General features: G+C 54.9%; 2 protein-coding genes and 1 long non-coding RNA gene across 6 annotated transcripts; 1 reads left to right on the top strand and 2 right to left on the bottom strand.

Moving 5' to 3' along the window:
* Positions 1 to 24: 24 nt before the first annotated feature.
* LOC141580533 (uncharacterized) lies at positions 25 to 6,013 on the bottom strand. Its single transcript, XR_012512707.1, has 2 exons — positions 5,924 to 6,013; positions 25 to 5,624 (listed from the first exon to the last, which is right to left on the bottom strand). It is a non-coding gene; the product is annotated as an uncharacterized LOC141580533 (long non-coding RNA).
* Positions 2,278 to 5,935, top strand: IL32 (interleukin 32). Of its 3 annotated transcripts, none has more exons than XM_039477719.2 (7): positions 2,278 to 2,357; positions 2,427 to 2,469; positions 3,821 to 3,859; positions 3,997 to 4,056; positions 4,424 to 4,450; positions 4,620 to 4,679; positions 5,416 to 5,935. In XM_039477719.2, the coding sequence occupies exons 2-7, from the start codon at positions 2,455 to 2,457 to the stop codon at positions 5,701 to 5,703; spliced, it is 489 nt and encodes a 162-aa protein (XP_039333653.1). In that variant the 5' UTR covers positions 2,278 to 2,357; positions 2,427 to 2,454; the 3' UTR covers positions 5,704 to 5,935. The 3 variants fall into 3 exon arrangements, with proteins under 3 accessions (XP_039333653.1, XP_039333654.1, XP_074237805.1); XM_039477720.2 differs by having other exon boundaries at positions 2,424 to 2,469; XM_074381704.1 differs by lacking the exon at positions 2,278 to 2,357 and having other exon boundaries at positions 2,364 to 2,469.
* A 7,987-nt stretch (positions 6,014 to 14,000) lies between the features above and the next one.
* ZSCAN10 (zinc finger and SCAN domain containing 10) lies at positions 14,001 to 18,660 on the bottom strand. Of its 2 annotated transcripts, XM_010339099.3 has the most exons (5): positions 18,098 to 18,660; positions 17,601 to 17,868; positions 17,312 to 17,376; positions 17,087 to 17,144; positions 14,001 to 15,758 (listed from the first exon to the last, which is right to left on the bottom strand). In XM_010339099.3, exons 1-5 carry the CDS (start codon positions 18,491 to 18,493, stop codon positions 14,203 to 14,205), a joined length of 2,343 nt encoding a protein of 780 aa, XP_010337401.2. In that variant the 5' UTR covers positions 18,494 to 18,660; the 3' UTR covers positions 14,001 to 14,202. The 2 variants fall into 2 exon arrangements, with proteins under 2 accessions (XP_010337401.2, XP_010337402.2); XM_010339100.3 differs by lacking the exon at positions 17,601 to 17,868 and having other exon boundaries at positions 18,098 to 18,485.
* Positions 18,661 to 20,816: the final 2,156 nt, after the last annotated feature.

The raw sequence follows: 20,816 nt of genomic DNA, 5'->3' as shown, positions 1-20,816 counted from the left end.
AAAAATTAGTACTGAGACAGAGGATCTTTCAGCAACATAATTTTTACTTCCTGGACTTCAGGAAGGGTACCCTCGCTAGCCATCAGGCCATGAGAGCTCAATGAACAAAGGAAAACACACAAATTTATCCCTTACCCATTTGGGGTCATCCTTACTGCTGTGTCTTATCTCCATTGGCTGGAGTCAGACCTCACAATCTAAACTAAAACCCGATTGGCTAAAAACGTCAAACTTTCTAAAGAGGTAAAAGCAATGGAGAGCTGGGACATGCCTGTGAGCAGGTACAACACAGATATACAGCACGTACACACAGCAGGTGTGCTAATAGCTTAACAAAGTTATTAGCACACCTACTCTTTAACAAGAAAGGAAACTATTAAAAGGAACTTTTCTACTTCCTACAACCAACATGGTGAAACCCCATCTCCACCAAAAATATTTTCTGGGCATGGTGGCACATGCCTGTGGTCCCAGCTACTTGGGAGGCTGAGGCAGGAGAATTGCTTGAACCCAGGTGGCAGAGTTTGCAGTGAGCTGAGATCGTCCCACTGCACTTGAGCCTAGACAGCACAGCAAGACTCCATCTCAAAATAGAAAAAAAAAAAAGAAAGAAAGTAGATGAGTGGTTGTCCATGGAAATGAGGATTGGTGGTGATGTCTCAGAGGGCAGAATTTCTCTCACATGATGAAAATGTTCTCAAACGGGTGGTGGTGATAGTCACACAGTTCTCTGCTTTGAATCGCACAGCTTGATGAGTAAATTGCATTGCCTGTGAATCACGTCACCATAAAGCCATAAAAACCATTAACAGTCTGGATGGATGATAAGATGCCTTTGGATGGTGGCCTGTGTGAGAGTCACGGAGGGGCTAGGGTTGCCGGGCGAGAGACAGTCTCTTGGAGCTGAAGCCTAGAGCAAGACTTTGAGCTGGTGCGGCAGTGGCTTCCTTCTCTCACCCACTCTACAGTTCAGAGATGGCTCAGGGAAAGATCTGGACTTCCTAACTGTGGAGAGGGGGCTGCACGCAGTGGAATGGACTCCCGAGTGGCAGGCAGGTGACAACCAGTGTCTAGTCCACCCAAGTGAAGATTTCCCCAGGAAAGCGTGGTTTCCAGGTTCTGTCTCTCCAGGGCCCCTTTGATAATACAATGGGATACATTGTGTCCAAGCTGAAGTCCTCACCCCAGGACCTCAGAATGTGCCCTTATTTGGAAACAGGGTCATTATGGAGGCGGTGAAGGGACAATGAGTTCACTGGGGTGGACCCTACTTCAATGTGACTGGTGTCCTTATGAAAAGGGGAAGTGTGGACAGTCATAGCCAGAGAGAACACGATGAAGATGAAGATGGCCATGGTCAAGGGCAGGACAGAGGCCGGAACAGGATCCCAGCTCCTCGCCCTCAGAAGGACGCAGCACCGTCCACCCTGACCTTGGACTTCCAGCCTGCAGACGGTGCGAGAAGAGATGTCCTGAGTCAGGGCCGCTTGTTGTGCTACTGCCTTAGGGCAGCCCCAGGAAGCCATCCCGAGGTCAAGGCTGTGGTTGTGCTCAGCTGGGGGGAGGGGAGGCTTGGCCACCAGGGTGGGGATTGAGGAGGAGGTGGGAGGCCCAGCCAGGCTGGTGGGTCAGAACCCGTGGGGCTAGAGAAGCCGGCAGGGGAGCCGCAGGATTGCTGGCACCAGTGACCTTCGGCCCCCGCTGGCCTTCCCTTGGCCCAGAAGGGGTCAGGAGAGCCTGGCCAGCCAAGCTCAGACGGTCAGTGGGACGCCTTGCACCCTGCAGAGGGTCCTATCTTGTCCCGCAGGTAGATCTTCATCACCACTAGCCGCCCCTTGGACCTGCACAGGCCCCTGCCCTCCAGGGCCTCCTTTTAGGTCTGGCAGGTCCTGCCTCCTCATCCAGAAGCTTCTCTGGCCCTCTGGAGTCAGGGCACACCTCAGGCAAGGACAGTGCCCACATTCCTTTGTCCTCAGAGTCCACATGGCTGAGGTCTCCTTCCTGGGCTCCGGGAGTTTCCCCAGCCTCTGTCCCTCCCCGTCTCAGGCAGTCGGGTGGGAGAAGCAGCCCATTCCTGAGCTCAGATATCCCACCCCAGCTCAGAGGGTGCAGGACCACAGCAAGGGACGGACCTCATCCCTCCCAGGGACTGCAGACCACTGTCTCTCTCAGGTGAGTCTCTGTCTCTGTCTGTCTCTTTTTCAGCCACTCAGCCCCGCCTCCTGCCCTGGGAGAGGCTCCACCCATTCCTCCCCCTCCACCAATAAAACCAGCTGAGTTTGTGCCAGGCTGGCTACACAAGGCAACTGTCTCAGTGGTGCTGGGTCATCCCGGGTGCGGAGTTGGGGTCTCTGAAGGTGAGGACCCTCTGGGGAGGAGGGCGCTTCTCTGAGACACTTTTCCTCACACCTGTCCCTCACCAGCAGGTCCTGGCTCCTGGAACTCTTGGCCGCCATGTGCTTCGCAAAGGTGAGTGAGAAGCTGCGTGTGCTTTTGTGGATTTGTCTGAAAAGACACCGTAAGGTCGCGTGTGCCCTAAGTATTTCCCAGCTGCCTGTGTGTGAGGTTCAGTCGGGGGCGCCGAGTGACAGGACAGTGATGGGATGAGGGTATTGTCGGGGGCGCTGGAGGACGTGTGTGTCAGGGGCGCTGGAGAAGGGCAGGGGTGCAGATGAGAGAAAGCACCAGGCCCAGGGGCCCCTCACAGCCCAGAGAGCCCGGGGCACGGGCAGGGAGCGCTCTCCTGGAAACCGCTCAGAGAACCCTCCTCGCAGGAGCTGGCTCAGCTGGGCAGGCCCGAGAGCAGGGCCCGGGCATGGGCCTGGGTGCGTCTTCCTTCCTTCCTGGGTTCCCTCCCACTTCCCGTCCTCTACCCCTGCCCCATCCTAAATGCGAGGCCCACCAGACCCTCTAGGGAACTCTGTGGCCCGTGACAATGGAGTTTTCAAGGCTGTGGCCTGGCCCAGGTTCAAGACAGGGACCCGCAGGACATGTGGCTCCCACAGGCCGGCACGTGGCTGCTTTTCCCCTGTGTCGTGGGAAGTGGGGCTGGCGGGATGGGACCTTCACTGCCTCCAAGTGTGCAGACAGCTGCCCTGCCCAGAACACCTCCCAGGCCCTGTGCAATCTGTGGTGAAGCTCACCGCTCCGCGGTCGGGGAACCCGGCATGTCACCCTCCAGACTAGGGCCTTCACATGGGGGCTCAGCGGGGAGTCTGTGTGGTGCCTCCTGCCTCTGCAGGTGCAGCCACATTTCTGCAGGAAGGAATGGCCCGGGCACTGTGGGCGCAGGTTGGCAGTTGGAAAGAGTGGCAGGTTGTAGGGTGGACCTACCTGGCACCCCTGAATCTTCATCAGCTCCTCAGAGAGGAATGGCCACTGTGACCTCCCTAAAAGTTTTTTCTTGGCCACCTCTCACCTGGGACCACAGTGGTTGTGGGAATCCCAGCTGAGCCAGCCTGCTCCAGGGCAGCGCCCATCCCCCCGGGTGTGTGCATGGAGGAGGGTGTGTGTGCAGGGAGACACCCCAGGGTCACACAAGTCCTGCTCTTGGAAGGAAGGGTCACCCAGGCCTATGCGGGCCCTGCCTTTGGGCCTGCGCAGCTGAGCTGGTCCCTGAGAGGAGGGTTCTCTGAGTGGTTTCCAGGAGAGCCCTGCCTGCCCCTGCCCTGGGCTCTCCGGGCTGTGAGGGGCTCCTGGGAGTGGCGTCTCCTCTCATCCCGCACCCCTGTCGTGTGTGTGTGTGTGTGTGTGTGTAACTTCTCTTGCGGGAAAGGGTTAGGTTACACATGGGGCCTGAGTGTCACCATTATTTCTGCAGATCCTGCCTGATGACATTAAGAAACTGAATGCCGACATGGTAATGCTTTTCCGCACGTCTGCTCAGGGGTGAGAGGTCTGGGGCTAAGTATGTGACACTGAGAACACTGTGGGCACCTGGAACTCGGGAGGGACAAGGATCAGGCCCTTTGATGCCAACTCTCCCTCTCTTCACAGCATCAGATGATAGATGAATTTACTGACACCATGAAAAATGAGGTATCAAAACCTGAACAGGTGGGTGGATTTTCCCTCAATCATCAGGTCAGATGTCTCTGCCCTCAGGCTCTCCACACTGTGGGGAGCTCAGGGTGAGAAGGATGAAGAGGGACCCGCAGGCTCCCTCATCCTTACCCTGGGCAAAGGCTTGCACCTTAGTGGCAGTGAGTGCACGGGTGGGGGATCTGGACCCCCAGGGACACTAAGGGAGGCATCCGAGCCCCAGGGCTCCTTGAGGAAACGACAGGGGTGGCATATGTGCCCTGGGACCCTGCTGGACCCAGTTCTGGGTATGTGGGAGCTGAGGACTGGCGGGGCGTGAGGACTCACTGGTGTTGGGTGCAGCGGAGGCTGGGCCTGGAACCATGTGCTTTGTTCCTTACAGGTGGAGTCGAGCATGAATGATCTGGAGGTGAGCCACAGCCTCCCCGTCCACCAAGCTTAGTCGCTGGGTCTCAGGCTCCACAGGTTACTAGGTCTGGGCTCTGGGTCCCCTTGACAATCACCCTGGCGCAGTGGGGGCCACAGTGAGGAGGGGGCGGCAGGAGCAGCCTGAGCACACTGTGTCCTCCTCTCCCCAGGACAAAATCAAAGAGCGCATTTTGGACACTGCGAAGGATCGTTTTCAGGGACAGCAGCCTGTGAGTATGAGGCACCCATCTGTGTGCCTTTCCTCCCTTCACCTTTGCCCTGTCTTTTCTTTGACATGGAGTCTCACTTTGTCACCCAGGCTAGAGTGCAATGGAGCGATCTGGGTTCTCTGCAACCTCCCTCTCCCAGGTTCAAGTGATTCTCCTCCCTCAGCCTCCTCAGTAGCTGGGACTATAGACGTGCACCACCATGCCGGGCTAAATTTTCTTTTCTATTTCTAGTGCAGACAGGGTTTCACCATGTTGTCCTGGCTCGTCTTGAACTCCCAACCTTTTGATCTGCCTGTCTTGTCCTCCCAAAGGGCTGGGATTTCATTTGTGAGCCACCGCACCTGGCAGACCCCTGCCCTGTCTTGATGTTGGTGTCGGCAGGGTGTGCCCAGCCCCTGAGCTGGGGGTGGAGGGCTGGGAGTGACAACGGAGCTGGGACCTGCCCCCAGCCTCCTCCAGCACACAGTGGCAGAGCCCTGCCTTCAACTCAAGCCACGATGGGGGCCCTGGCATGGTGACCAAGCAGACACAGCCAGCGTGTCACTGCCTCGGAGGGGAGTGGAGAGGACGGAACTCTTGGAAAAGTCCCTCCTGTCCATGGGGCTGTGGCTGCAAAACCAACACACGTGGGCTTTCGTCTCCCAGACTCAGGAAAAGGCTGAGAGGCCTGGGTGTGGCCAGGGCCTGGGGCTGACACCCCCACCTGCAGATCCTGAACGGTGCCCGCATTCCACAGGAGCTCACTCCTCTACTTGAAGGAGAAACGGATGCAGTACGGCGCAGAAGCAACAGACCGCCTGTTCTGGAAGTTCAGGATCCCAAAACCCAGGAGCCGGAGGAGAGCTTTTGTGACATGGTCAAGAGATGGTTCCGGGCCATGATGCAGCGGCTGCAGACCTGGTGGCAGAACTTTGTGGCCTGGTTGCAGAAGATGGTGACGTTCCTCTGGGAAAAGTTTGAGAGTTTCTGCTGCTCTCTGGCAGAGCTCCTCGGGTCCTTTTTCAGTACTAAGGAATCCCATTGAGGGGATGGAGGAGCTGACAGCCCAGCAGTGCTCTGAACCCCAGTGAAGCTTCTGATGCCACTTTTGCCCTCCCCCTAACTTCAAACCCACCCTGACCCCTCCCTCAGCTCTGCTGTGCCCTGCCCCCCTCCACACACCCAAGCCCCCTGCCTGGCAGTTCCTGCAGCAGCTCTGACCTGGCACTGTCACAAGGGCATCATAATAAAACTCTTAAACTTACCTGGCAGAGGAGATACTATGATCACAAAGGTGGTTTTCCCAGGACAAGGCTCATTCGTTGCTGTATTGGTCTGTTTTCTTTTTTCTTTTTTCTTTTTTTAGACGGAGTTTCGCTCTTGTTACCCAGGCTGGAGTGCAATGGCGCGATCTCGGCTCACCACAACCTCCGCCTCCTGGGTTCAAGCAATTCTCCTGCCTCAGCCTCCTGAGTAGCTGGGATTACAGGCACACGCCACCACGCCCAGCTTATTTTTTGTATTTTTAGTAGAGACGGGGTTTCACCATGTTGACCAGGACGGTCTCAATCTCTTGACCTCGTGATCCACCCGCCTCGGCCTCCCAAAGTGCTGGGATTACAGGCTTGAGCCACCGAGTCCGTTTTCACACTGCTGTAAGAATGCCTGAGACTGGGTAATTATAAAGGAAAGAAGTTTAATTGACTCACAGTTCCACATGGCTGGGGAGGCCTGAGGAAACTTACAATCACAAGGGAAGGTGAAAGAGAAGCAAGGCACGTTCTGCATGGCAGCAGGAGAAGCGGGGCGTTGGGAACTGCCAAGCACCTTTATTTATTTTTTTTTTTTTTGAGATGGAGTGTTGCCTTGTGCAATGGGGTGACCTTGGCTTACTGCAACCCCCGCCTCCCAGGCTCAAGTGATTCTCCTACCTCAGCCTGTGGAGTAGCTGAAATTAGCCTGGCTGATTTTGTGGTTTTAGTACTGATGGGGCTTCACCATGTTGGTCGGGCCGCTCTGCCCAACATGATCTCTTTGACTCCATGTCGCACATCCTGGGCACGCTGATGAAGGGGCGGTTCCCAGGGCCTTGGGCAGCTCCGCCCCTGTGGCTCTGCAGGGTCCAGCCCCCGCAGCTGCTTTCATGAGCTGGTGTTGAGTGCCTGTGGCTTTTCCAGGCACACGGTACAAGCTCTTGGTGGATCTGCCATTCTGGGGTCTGGAGGACAGTGGTCCTCTTCTCACAGCTCCAGTAGGCAGTGCCCCAGTGGGGACTCAGTGTGGGGGCTCCAACCCTGCATTTCCCCTCTGCATTGCCCCAGCAGCTGTTCTCCATGAGCCCCGCCCCTGCAGCCGACTTCTACGTGGTGGTGCAGGCACTTCCCTACATCGCTGAAATCTAGGTGGAGGCCCCAAAGCTCAGCTGTTATCTTTTGCACACCTGCAGGCCCGACACCACGTGGAGGCTGCCAAGGCTTGGGACATGCACCTTCTGAAGCGATGGCCTGAGCTGTACCTTGGCCCCCTTTAGCCACAGCTGGAGCTGGAATGGCTGGGACACAGCCGTCATGTCTCAAGGCTGCACAAAGCAGCAGGGTCCTGGGCCTAACTTGAATTTCTCTCCAGAAAATGGGTTTTTCTATTCTACCATATGGTCAGGCTGCAAACTTTCCAATCTTTTACAGTCTGCTTCCCTTTTAAATGTAAGTTCTAATTCTAAACCATCTCTTTGTGAGTGCATAGAAGCATACAGTTTCAGGAAAAGACAGATCACGTGTTGAATGCTTTGCTGCTTAGAAATTTCTACTGCTGGTGGGGAGTGGTGGCTCACGCCTATAATCCCAGCACTTTGGGAGGCCAAGGCAGGTGGATCACGAGGTCAGGAGCTCAAGATGAAACCATCTTAGCCAACATGATGAAACCCTGTCTCTACTAAAAATACAAAAAGCAGGCCAGGTGCAGTGGCTCGCACCTGTAATTCCAACACTTTGGGAGGTCGAGGTGGGTGGATCACCTGAGGTCAGGAGTCAAGACCAGCCCCAGCAACATGGAGAAACTGTCTCTACTAATAATATAAAATTAGCTGGACAAGGTGGTCCACGCCTGTAATCTCAGCTACTTGGGAGGCTAAGGCAGGAGAACTGCTTGAACCTAGGAGGCAGAGATCGAAGTGAGCCAAGATCTTGCCATTACACTCTAGCCTGGGCAACAAGAGCAAACCTTCATCTCAAAGCAAAAAAGCAAAACAAAATATAAATTAGCTAGGTGTGGTGGCACATACCTGTAATCCCAGCTACTCGGGAGGCTGAGTCAGGAGAATCACTTGAACCAGGGACTGCGAGGTTGCAGTGAGCCAAGATCTTTCCACAGCACTCCAGTCTACCCCCGCCCTCCAAAAAAGAAATTTCTACTACAAGACAAGCTAAATCATCTCTTTCAAGTTCAAAGTACCACAGGGCAGGGGCAAAATGCTACCAGTCCTTTGCTAAAGCATAGCAAGTCTCCTTTACTCCAATTCCTAGCAAGTTCCTTATCTCCATCTGATGTCCCCTCAGCCTGGACTTTATTCTCCATATTGTAAGGTCGATGGCCTCGATGGGAGCCGGACAGACAACACCCACCCCTCTTCGTGCCTGATAACAGTTATCAGCCAGGACACATTACTCAGCATCTGGCTTCTCCATGTGGGCTCCCCCTCACCCACTTCTGCATTCTGCCCCCAGGTCTATATTCAGCACTAAGCTGTGCATTTGAACCTCAGCCCTAAACTATGTACTCTTTTTGTTTGTTTGTTTGTTTTTTTTTTGTTTTTGTTTTTTGTTTTTGTTTGTTTTTGTTTTTGAGGCGGAGTTTCACTCTTGTTACCCAGGCTGGAGTGCAATGGCGCGATCTCAGCTCACCGCAACCTCCGCCTCCTGGGTTCAGGCAATTCTCCTGCCTCAGCCTCCTGAGTGGCTGGGATTACAGGCACACGCCACCATGCCCAGCTAATTTTTTGTATTTTTAGTAGAGACGGGGTTTCACCATGTTGACCAGGATGGTCTCGATCTCTTGACCTCGTGATCCACCCACCTTGGCCTCCCAAAGTGCTGGGATTACAGGCTTGAGCCACCGTGCCCGGCCAAACTATGCACTCTTAGCAATAAACTATGCATTTGGACCTCAGCCCTAAACTTGCACTCTCAGCAATAAACTATGCATTTGGACCCACGAAAATTTAAGACATCCCGCCAAACCTTACCCAATGGCAGCCCACCTCTCAATAAGTCTCACCTCCTTACCTATAGCGGCTCGCCCCATCCGGGCCTTGTCTCCCTACGACCGATGAAACTGCCTATGCTTGGTTTCCCCAATATCTAATCAATTGCTTCTAACCCCCAAAAAACCCCCGGCCCTGAGAGGTTAAGCGTGACTTCTCTGGCCATGTCCCGGACCATAGAACCTCACCCGGGAGCTGAATAAATTGCTGAATAAATTGATTTTCCCTTTTTTTTTTTGTGACGGAGTTTCGCTCTTGTTACCCAGGCTGGAGTGCAATGGCACGATCTCTGCTCACTGCAACCTCTGCCTCCTGGGTTCAGGCAATTCTCCTGCCTCAGCCTCCTGAGTAGCTGGGATTACAGGCACAAGCCAGGATGCCCAGCTAATTTTTTCTATTTTTAGTAGAGACGGGGTTTCACCATGTTCACCAGGATGGTCATGATCTCTTGACCTTGTGATCCACCCGCCTCGGCCTCCCAAAGTGCTGGGATTACAGGCTTGAGCCACCGCGCCCGGCTTGATTTTCCCATTTTTATTTATTTATTTATTTATTTTGAGACGGAGTTTCGCCCTTGTTACCCAGGCTGGAGTGCAATGGCGCGATCTCGGCTCACCGCAACCTCCGCCTCCTGGGCTCAGGCAGTTCTCCTGCCTCAGCCTCCTGAGTAGCTGGGATTACAGGCACGTGCCACCATGCCCAGCTAATTTTTTGCACTTTTAGTAGAGACGGGGTTTCACCATGTTGATCAGGATGGTCTCGATCTCTTGACCTCGTGATCCACCCGCCTCGGCCTCCCAAAGTGCTGGGATTACAGGCTTGAGCCACCGCGCCCGGCCGATTTTCCCATTTTTATATATACCGGCCTCAGTTTCCTCATTGCGACTCGGCAATATATCTTACACATATCGCTATCAGCATTTTGCTCAAAGCCATTCAAGAAGTCTCTAGGAAGTTCCAAACTCTCCCACATCTTCCTGTCTTCTTCTGAGCCCTCCAAACTGCTCCAACCTCTTCCTGTCACCCAGTTCCAAAGCTGCTTCCACATTTTCAGGTTATCTTTATAGCATTACCCACATCTGTTATGAATTTTCTCTATTTGTACATTTTCACACTGCTACAAAGAACACCTGAGACTGGGTAATTTATAAGGAAAAAAGGATTAATTGACTCACAGTTCTACAAAACTGGGGAGGCCTCAGGAAACTTACAATCATGGTTGAAAGCGAAGGGAGGCCGGGCGCGGTGGCTCAAGCCTGTAATCCCAGCACTTTGGGAGGCTGAGGCGGGTGGATCACGAGGTCGAGAGATCGAGACCATCCTGGTCAACATGGTGAAACCCCGTCTCTACTAAAAATACAAAAAAATTAGCTGGGCATGGTGGCACGTGCCTGTAATCCCAGCTACTCAGGAGGCTGAGGCAGGAGAATTGCCTGAACCCAGGAGGCGGAGGTTGCGGTGAGCCGAGATCGCGCCATTGCACTCCAGCCTGGGTAACAAGAGCGAAACTCCGTCTCAAAAAAAAAAAAAAAAAAAAAAAAAAAAAAAAAAAAAAAAAAGAAAGCGAAGGGAAAGCAAGGCATGTCTTACATGGTGGCAGAAGAGAGAGAGAGAAAGAGAGAGAGAGAGATAAAAGAAAGAGAGAGAGAGAGAAAGCAGGGAACTGCCAAACATTTTAAAAATATCAGATCTCATTAGAACTCACTCAGTTTCACCAGAACAGCATGGGGAAACCGCCCCCATGATCCAATCACCTCCTCCCACGTCCCTCCCTTGACATGTGGGGATTAGAGTTCCAGGTGATATTTGGGTGGGACACGAAGCCAAACCATCTCGATTACACTCCGGATGTGCTGACCCCTGTGACTTCCGCAAGTGTGGGACACTTGACTGCATCATCTGTGGTAGCGGGCACTGCATTCATACTTTCCCCTGAAAGCAACACAATAAAATAACAGTTGCTGAATCAGGTGCCTGCGTTCAGGCTTCTCTGAGAGGCGGGCACAGGGAGGCAGGGGGCCCAGTAGTGACAGCAGAGAATGTGGCTCTGATGGACATACCCGGGTTACAGATGTGGAAGAACAAGGTCAGACCCCTGTCTTTTTTTTTTTTTCTTTTCTTTCTTTTGAGACAGAGTTTTGCTCTTGTTGCCCAGGCTGGAGTGCAATGGCACAATCTTGGCTTACCACAACCTCTGCCTCCTGGGTTCAAGCAATGCTCCTGCCTTAGCCTCCGGAGGAGCTGGGATTACAGGCATGCACCACCATGCCCAGCTAATTTTTTGTGTTTTTAGTAGAGAAGGGGTTTCTTTCTTTTTTAAAAAAGATGGGGTTTCACCATGATGGCCAGGCTGGTCTTGAACTCCTGACCTCAGGTGATCCACCCACCTCGGCCTCCCGAAGTGCTAGGATTACAGGCGTGAGCCACAGCGCCTGGTGAGAAGGGGTTTCTTATGTTGGTCAGGCTGGTCTCAAACTCCTGCCCTCAGGTGATCCACCCACCATGGCCTTTCAAAGTGCTGGAATTGTAAGTGTGAGCCATCACGCCCAGCGGCCCCCGACTTTCTTATGGATAATAGTGCATGGGTCTCCGTGCCCTGGTGGGTTGGTTGAGGACTAGAGGATTTTAGCCTGGCACGTCCTTGATCACAGAGCTGGAAGCACAGAAGCGGCTCCCTGACCACCACCCCTGGGCCTGTGGTGCAAGGGGAGTTTGGGGCTCCATTTTTCTTGTCATGGCTCCCTCTTCTGCCCTCATCCCTCTGGCAGGGCTGGGGCCACAAAATCCCCTTGGTTTTCTCCCAAGATCAGAGGCCCCAGGGGCTGGGGCAGAAGGGGACTCAGGAGCCCCCCACTGGACCCTGGTTTCAGGGTAGAGTCAAGAAGGCAGGGGTCAGATCTCTGGGCCTGAGGCCTCACCACCCTGCAGTTAGTTGCAGAGCCTGGAGCAGCCAGAAGAAACGCCTGGGAGGGCACCTCTCACCATTTCGGAGGCCACGCTCTCCCGGTCCTGCAGAGGCTCCTCTACTTCCTGCCTCTGCTGACTCAGAGACCAGCCTCTCCCATTCAGGGGAGGCTTGGCAACCACCAGCAGCTGCTGACATAAAGATGGGGCTGGGGGCCCTGGCCTGGCCTGTCCCATCCCATCCTGGGGTTCCATGACTCTGGCCTTCGGTCTGAGCAGGAAGGAGGCGGAAATGGGCCATGGCCTGGGGAGGGGCAAATGCCCACAGGGGAAGCTCCTCCCTGAGCAGCTGTCCCAAGGCTGAGCCCACTGTCTGGGAGGGGCGCTGGGTGTTTGAGGATGTGAAGGGCTTGGGGACCAGGAACATTCCTGGTCTGGCCCTTTTCACACTGCTATAGAGAATACTTGAGACTGGGTAATTTATAAAGAAAAAAGGTTGCACTCCTGAGTTTTGGAACAAGTACTCCTTGGGACCAGCCTAGAGGCCAGCAGGGGAGACAGCTGGACAGTGACCCTGACATTCACCTTAAGTGACCCTGGTCACCCTGAGGGGCCCTGCTTGCTTCCAGCCCCTGTCCCAGTAGCTCCTGCAGGGCTAGGGGAGGTGACCGGGAAGAAAGGTGTCGCCAGGCTCTCTGGGCCCTGCTGTCCCCAGCCTTCCTGAGGAAAGAGGCAGCTGGGTCCCGAGTTCCTTTCTGCAGAGCCTCAAAGGGCCCCGCAGGCTTTCATCCTTCACATCCTGCAGATCGCTCTGACACCCGGTGACCCTGGGAGGACTGTCTCTGGCCTGAGCCCCCAGCTCTGAGGGGCCGCCCACAGCCAGGGCCTGGTCCTGACTCACCTTACCCTGGGCCACATGTGGGATCTCCCCTCTGCGACCGTTCAAGTTCTCTCTCCCATTTCCCTGACCTCTCTAGTGACCCGTGTCCCCAAGGGCTCACCGCTCTCATGTCCCCCATGGCCCTCTTACCTAGAAATCCCTCTTGCTGTGCTGTGGTCCCCAGGGGCTGTGGCAGCCCCACTGTGTCCACCACCTAGCGGGCGTCCCCGGCTTTGCCCTTCTCCAGTCATTTCCATGCGGTAGCCAAAGCAGAAGTGACTATTACTAGAGAAATCCCTCCCTGCCTGCGCCCTCTGCAGGCCTCCCACTGTACACGAGCTCAGGGCTGTCCTGTCAGGCCACTCATCAGGGGCCTCCCACTGCACACGAGCTCAGGGCTGTCCTGTCAGGCCACTCATCAGGAGCTTTCCCATCCCCCTCTGGGACAGATGCTGTCCAGCTGCAGCTGGGGCTCCTCCCTTCCCCCACCTAGCTTCCTGCTACTCCCTCTGCCTGGGCCACCCCCCCACACACCCCCACATCCTTCCCAGGGCGCCTTCCCCTCATTCCGCTCAATAACCCAGCACCTTCCCTGGCACACAGTAGGCACTCAATAAATCAGGAGGGCTTCCTGTGCTTCATATGTGGCCTCTCCCAACTCCTCACCCTCTATCTTTCAGTTGGCTGATGCCTCCTCCTTGAAATGACCTTCTCTGGGGTCTTCCATGAGAGAAATTTCTCCTGTGACATCTGGTGACATAGTCACCCAGGCTGGAGTACAATGGTGTGATCCCAGCTCACTGCAGCCTCTGCCTCCCAGGTTCAAGCAGTTCTCCTGTCTCAGCCTCCCTGGTTGCTGGGACTACAGGTGCACACCACCACACCTGGCTAATATTTGTATTTATTGTAGAGACAGGGGTTTCACCCTATTGGTCAGGCTGGTCTCGAACTCCTGACTTCAAGTGATCCACCCATCTCTGCCTCCCAAAGTCCTGGGAGCACCGGCACCATGCCCAGCCAACTTAAGGAGTCTTACGTGACTAGTGAGTACTTACTGCACAGCACAGATCAAGGGTAATGTCCAGAGGAGAAAACATTTCAGGTTCAGATTCCTTGATCCTCCCCACAGCTGGCTGTGATGGCTGACATCTCCCCTTCTCCCCCACTCTGGGTGGCAACCCTCTCCCCACACCTGCTCCCAGGCAGCCTACTCCAGAAGGCATAGCTGTGTCCCTGTGCTCCAGAGGGAAAGCTGACAGTTCGAATTTTTGTGGGCTTATAAAGAAATAAAGAGGGGCCATTTTGGAGAAGGCCATTTTACTTTGGGCGTTTTAATTACATTGCTGAGGCTGGGAACCAATGCCTGGCGCAGGGAAGGACAGTTGTGGAAGTGGAGGCAGAGGGACGTGGGGTATGGTGGGAAGGGATATTTCTGCAGGCCTCTGCTGTAGAGGACCCCAGGTAGGTGGGCACAGGGCATGGCTGGCGGAAGGTGGGTTAAGCTAGTAAAGCGTCTCGCGGGCATGGGTGCGCAGGTGGCGCAGCAGGTGGGAGTTGCGGCTGAAGCTGCGGCCACATTGCGTGCAAGAGTAGGGCCTGGCGCCCGTGTGCACCAGCTGATGTCGCAGCAGGTTGCAGCTGCGGCTGAAGCTCTTACCGCACTCCATGCACTCCTGTGGGGGCTCGGCCTGCTCCTGCCCAGGCTCCGCATGGGTAGCCAGGTGCCGCCGTAGGTGCGCGTTGCGCCGGAAGCTGCGGCCACATGTCTGGCAGCTGTAAGGCCGCTCACCTGTGTGGCTGCGGCGGTGGCGGGCCAGGTTGGAGCTATTACGGAAGCGGTGGCCGCAGGTGTCACACGCGTGGGGCTTCTCCCCAGTGTGGATGCGCTGGTGGCGCGCCAGGTGGGCGCTCTGGCTGAAGCCCTCACCGCACTCGCTGCAGCGGCAGGGCTTCTCGCCCGTGTGGCTGCGCTGGTGGCGGGCAAGGTCCTGGGGCTGGCCAAAGCTCTTGCCGCACTGGGTGCAGTGGTGGGGCCGAGGGCCACCGTGGGTCAGCAGGTGGCGGGCCAAGCTGGCCCGGCGCACAAAGCGCTTCCCGCACTGGGGGCAGGCGTAGGGCTTCTCGCCGGTGTGCACCCGTTGGTGGCTGACCAGCTGCGAGCTCTGCGTGAAGCTGCGGCCACAAGCCTGGCAGGAAAAGGGCCGCTCGCCCGTGTGCACCCGCCGGTGGGTCACCAGGTGCTCACTGCGCCGGAAGGCTTTGCCGCAGTCGCTGCACACGAAAGGCCTCCGGTCAGAGTCCCGGCGGCGGCTGCCGGAGCCTTCAGAGGACCGGTGGTCCTTGTCCCTGGCATGGATCCGCAGGTGGCGCTTGAGGCTGGAGCGGCGCTGAAAGGTCTGGCCGCAGTGCGAGCACAGGACCTCGGTTGGCGGCGGCGCTTCGGCCTTGCTCTCAGGCGCGCACGGCGGTTTCTGGTCCTGGGCGTGCGCCAGCAGGTGCTGCACGAGGCTGGTGCGGCGCTGGAAGCCGCGGCCGCATTCGGCGCACAGGAAGGCGGGCTCGGAGGAGTGGGTGAGCAGGTGCTTGCTCAGGTGCGAGCTCTGGCGGAAGCGGTGATCGCACAGGTGGCAGGCGTGCGGCCGCTCGTCCGTGTGAGTGCGCATGTGCAGCTTGAGGATGGAGCTGCGGCCGAAGCTCTTCCCGCAGCACAGGCACAGGAAGGAGCGCCCTGCCGGGTGCGAGCGCAGCTGGTGCGCCTTCAGGCGAGACAACTGCGGGAAGTTCACCCCGCAGTTCGCGCAGATGAACTGCAACTCCGGATTGGGCCCGGGGGCGCCCTCGGCCACTTTGACCTCCAATATTTCACTGCCACCAAGAAGGGACCCATCTTCACTGGGACCGCTGTCCGCAGCGCCTGGTCCTCGTGTCTGGGCCGGAGGCTCTCCTGGTACCCCAGAACTGTCTGCCTGGGACTCTGCTAAGACGGCGGCGGGCCAGGCAGCCCCTTTGGGGTCTTCTTGTTTAAACTCCTCCTTGTCTGGAGTTCTGCTTCTGAATCCTGGGAAACAAGAGAAAACAAGAGATGGTCAGGCTTATTCCCAGGGCTCCTATCAATCGCCAGAACGAGATTGGCCTGGAAGTAGAACGAAACCCAGGATCCTGCAAAGCTGGTCGGTGAGAGGTCAGGGGCAGTGGTTCACGCCTGTAATTCCAGCACTTTGGGAGACCGAGGTGGGCAGATCACTTGAAGTCAGGAGTGAGTTTGAGACCAGCCTGGGCAACATGGTGAAACTCCGTCTCTACAAAAAATACAAAAATTAGCTGGGTGTGACGAAACATGCCTGTGGTCCCGGCTACTTGGGAGACTGAGGCAGAATAGCTTGAACCCGGGAGGGGGAGGTTGCAGTGAGCCGAGATTGTGCCACTGCACTCCAGCCTGGTCAACAGAGCGAGACTCCGTCTCAAAACGACAACAAAAAACCTGGTAGGTGGGTAGAGAGGGTGCCCCTCTTTATTTTATTTTTTTTTCAGTAAAATACACAAAACATGCAATTTACCACAGTAACTGTTTTTAAGTGTCCAGTTCTGGCCTTCAAGTATATTTACAAGGTTATGTCAACATCATAAATATCTAGTTGCAGAACTGTTTTGTTACCCCAAATGGAAACCCCATACCCATTAGCAATGATTCCCTTGATTGCCTATTTTAAAAGTTCAAAATTAACAGCCGGCAATTATACCAGACACAATGAGCCTAAAGGTAAAAATTTAAAAGAAAACATCAAAATAGCCTCTTACAAAGGCCAGAACGGCCAGGCACAGTGGTTCATGCCTGTATTCCCAGCACTTTGGGAGGCCAATGTAGGCGGATCACTTGAGGCCTGAAGTTCCAAGACCAGCCTGGGCAATATAATGAGACCCCATTGCTACAAAAAGTTAGCTGGGCCTGGTGGCACACACCTGTAGTCCCAGCTACTCGGGAGGCTGAGGTGGGAGGATTACCTGAGCCCAGGAGGTCCTGGCTGCAGTGAGCCCTGATTGTGCCACAGTCTGGGTGACAGAGTGACACCCTGTTTCAAAAAACAAAAAGGCCAGAAGGTCAGGTGGGATCTGGAACTTCAGTCAAAGAAAGAGGTGTTGGCCGGGCATGGTGGCTCATGCCTGTAATCTTAGTACTTTGGGAGGTGGAGGTGGGAGGATCACTTGAGCCCAAGAGTTGAGACTAGCCTGGGCAACATAGACAGATCCTGATCTCTAAAAAAAGAGAGAGAGAGAGAGAGAGAGAGAGAGAGAGAGAGAGAGAGAGAGAGAGACGGAGAGAAAAGTAAAAGAAAAGAAAGACGCATCAGTGATCAGTGGTCACTGCTCCAGGGAAGGTCTGCTTACCCAGAGGATGTGCGGGCCACACCTTATTCTCTGGCACATCCTCAAAGGTCAGGGACTCCTGTATCAAGAGCAGAAACCCTTGGTGAGTGAGGAACATGCCCCAGGAAACTGTGGGGAATTGAACGCTTTGGAGGATTGAATCAGGGCAGATGCAAATTAGCTAAAGCTGCAATGGCAGAGAAGTTCCCGGGGCTTGAGAACCCCCTGGGGCAGGGCCCAGCTCACCAGCACAGCCACCAGCTCCTGATCTCGGGAATTCTCCTCTGGCCATGGCAAGGGGCTCTGGGGACCTGACAGCATTGGGGAAGAGGGGAGGAAGCACGTTAGAAGGCAGCCCTGCCTGCCATGTGGCTGCAAGGACATGCGCCCCATCATCGAGGCCCTGTGAAGGCATCTTGGCACGCCCCTGTCCCCGCCACCTGTGGATGCCCCACTTCTCACCCCACCCCAGACATTCAGGCAGGCCGCTCCCCCAACATCCAGTCCTTGGCCTCCCAGGGCGCAAGCTCCTCACTGCTTTCTTGCAGGGACTGGAATGTCTTCTGGGGCCCCGGGCTCGGCAGCTGCTTTGAACTTGAAGGAAGTCTCCACTGTCCCAGCTCAGCAGGCTTGGCAGGCTCTGGCAGGGGTGGGGGAGGCTCATCCGGTAGGCCCAGCACTGGAGGCTCTTCTGCTGGCACTTCCTTCTTGGGGCTGTGGCTGGCGACCTGGGAAACACACCCCTGTTCCTCCAAGGTGATGTCCGCACGGGGACAGCTCTTGCCAGCATTACAACTAAAATCCTGCTCAAAACACATTCAAGTTAAGCGACTCCCGGGGTGGTAACCTGTGTCCTACCAACTCCGAGGGGACATGGGACAGAGACGGGGTGAGAGTCAGACAGGGGAGGAGTTAGGAGGTGAAGAAGGAATGGTCAGGTGAGGGAAAGTGGCGTTTCCAGAGATTCCTCACTGCGGGGATCAAGTCCCCGTCATTCCCACGCCGCTCAGCCCGCTGCCCCGACCCTCTCACCAGTGGCCCCGAGTGGCTGGGCTCCTGGTGGACGCCCTCCAGCAGCAGTACCACCTCCTCCCCGTCCCTGAGCGGCTGCCCTTGCAGGCGGCCCAGGAGGTGTGGCGGCAGCACACTCAGGAACTGCTCCAGCACAAGCAGCTCCAGGATCTGCTTCTTGGTGTGCAGAGCCGGCCGCAGCCAGTGGCCGCAGAGCTCCCGGAGCCGGCTCAGGGATGCCCTCGGCCCCATGTCCTCCTGATACTGGAAGCATCTGAATAGCTGGTGAGCCACCTCGGGCCTCAGCCTGGACTCTGGCCGCCTGGGGTCCTCTGGGCCAGTAGCCTCCTCCTCCTCCAGTTTGACTTCCCCCAGCTGCTCCTGCTCCAGGGCAGCTGGGACTGATTCTTCAAGCATCCTTCACTGTGGGGATGCTTCCCTGCAGCGGGCCCCGCTCTCGGGTCTCTCTCCTCCTCTCTTCCCACACCTGCAGAGCTGAACACCCTGAGTTAGGATCTGCTGCAAGGAAGCTTGCCCTATGCCTCCGTCATCGATGTCAAAAGACACCCAATACACAGACCCAACGGAATTCTTTTTCTCACTGGGTAAGCATCCCTGAAAGAGAAACAACCTGTCCTTCCCTTCTTCCTGATGTGGCCACTGGGAGAATCAAGATGGATCCTGGCCAAAAATATTTGTTTTTTTAAAGCACTTTTTTTTTTTTTGAAACAGTTTTGCTCTTGGTGCCCAGGCTGGAGGGCAATGGTATGATCTCAGCTCACTGCAACCTCTGCCTCCCAGGTTTAAGCAATTCTCCTGTCTCAGCTTCCTGAGTAGCTGAAATTACAGGCATATGCCTCCGTACCTGGCTAATTTTGTATTTTTAGTAGAGATGGAGTTTCTCCATGTTGGTCAGGCTGGTCTTGAACTCCCAACCTCAGGTGATCTGCCTGCCTCAGCCTCCCAAACTGTTGGGATTACGGGCGTGAGCCACCGCGCCTGGCTTTTTTTTTGAGATGGAGTCTCACTCTGTCACCTAGGCTGGAATGCAGTGGCACGATCTCAGCTCGCTGTAGCCTCCACCTCCCAAGTTCAAGCAATTCTCGTCCCTCAGCCACCTGAATAGCTAGGATTACAGGCCTGTGCCACCACACCTGGCTAATTTTTGCATTATTAGTAGAGATGAGGATTTCACCATTTTGGCCAGGCTGGTCTTGAACATCCGACCTCAAGTGATTGGCCCACCTCAGCCTCCCAAAGTGCTGGGAATAAGGCATGACCCACCAGGCCAAACCTCTTTTTTAAATATTTAATTTAATTAAGTAATTTATTTAGACAGGGTCTCGCTCTGTCACCCAGGCTGGAGTGCAGTGGTGCCATCATGGCTCACTGCAGCCTTGACCTCCTGGGCTCAAGTGATCCTCCTGCCTCAGCCTGGGACTGAGTAGCTGGGACTACAGGTGCACATTACCATGCTGAGTTTATTTTATTTTATTTTTGTAGAGATGAGGTCTCATTATATTGCTCAGGCTGGTCTCAAACTCCTAGGCTCAAGAGATCCACCGGCCTCAGCCTCCCAAAGTGCTAGGATTACAGGCACAAGACACTGTGCCTAGCCCAAAAATGCCTAATCTCAATCCAACGGAGCCTTTATTTTTATTTATTTATTTGAGATGGAGTTTTGCTCTTGTTGCCCAGGCTGAAATGCAATGGTGCAATCTCGGCTCACTGCAACCTCTGCTTCCCAAGTTCCAGTGATTCATGGCCCTCAGCCACCTGAGTAGCTGGGATTAAAGGCATGTGCCACCACGCCTAGCTAATTTTTTTATTTTTAGTAGAGATGGGATTTCACCATGTTGTCCAGGCTGGTCTGAGACTCCTGACTTCAGGTGATCCACCTGCTTCTGCCTCCCAAAGTGCTGGGATTACAGGCATGAACCACCACGCCTCGGCCTAATGTGGCCTTTAGACTCAACTTTCAATGCATAGGGGCTTGCCCAGAATATGCAACAAGTCAGACCATCTCTCAAAGAAACTGACCTGAGTTACTACTCATTGTCATAAAAAGCAAGTGCCTAGAGGCTGCACTGCTGGGGAGGAGCCCAAAGAGCCCTCACAACCAAGTGAGTGAACCTGGATTGGATCCTCATTCATATTTCTTTTTTTTTTTTTTTTGAGACGGAGTTTCACTCTTGTTACCCAGGCTGGAGTGCAATGGCGCGATCTCGGCTCACCGCAACCTCCACCTCCTGGGTTCAGGCAATTCTCCTGCCTCAGCCTCCTGAGTAGCTGGGATTACAGGCACGCGCCACCATGCCCAGCTGATTTTTTGTCTTTTTAGTAGAGACGGGGTTTCACCATGTTGACCAGGATGGTCTCGATCTCTTGACCTCGTCATCCACCCGCCTCAGCCTCCCAAAGTGCTGGGATTACAGGCTTGAGCCACCGCACCCGACTCATATTTCTTAAAGGCTCTAAAAGATATCCTGGGGCCAGTTGGAAAATTTTGAGTATGGTCGGGACACTGCATGATAATAGAATGACTACTCATTGCGGAGGTGAGAGTCTAGTCCTGTAATACATAGGAAATGGCTGCGTTCTCAGAAGATGCTGAAGAGTTTGGAGAAGGGGCCTGAAGTCTCAGCCACGTTAATGGATTGACAATGAGATACATATATGAATGTTCCTTTCACTCCTCTTTCAAGCTCTCTGGATGTTTTCGAATTTTCAGAATAAAAGG

The sequence above is a fragment of the Saimiri boliviensis genome, chromosome 12, assembly GCF_048565385.1.
Source record: "Saimiri boliviensis isolate mSaiBol1 chromosome 12, mSaiBol1.pri, whole genome shotgun sequence".
NCBI lineage: Eukaryota > Metazoa > Chordata > Mammalia > Primates > Cebidae > Saimiri > Saimiri boliviensis.
This window is presented reverse-complemented; position numbering and strand designations above follow the sequence as displayed.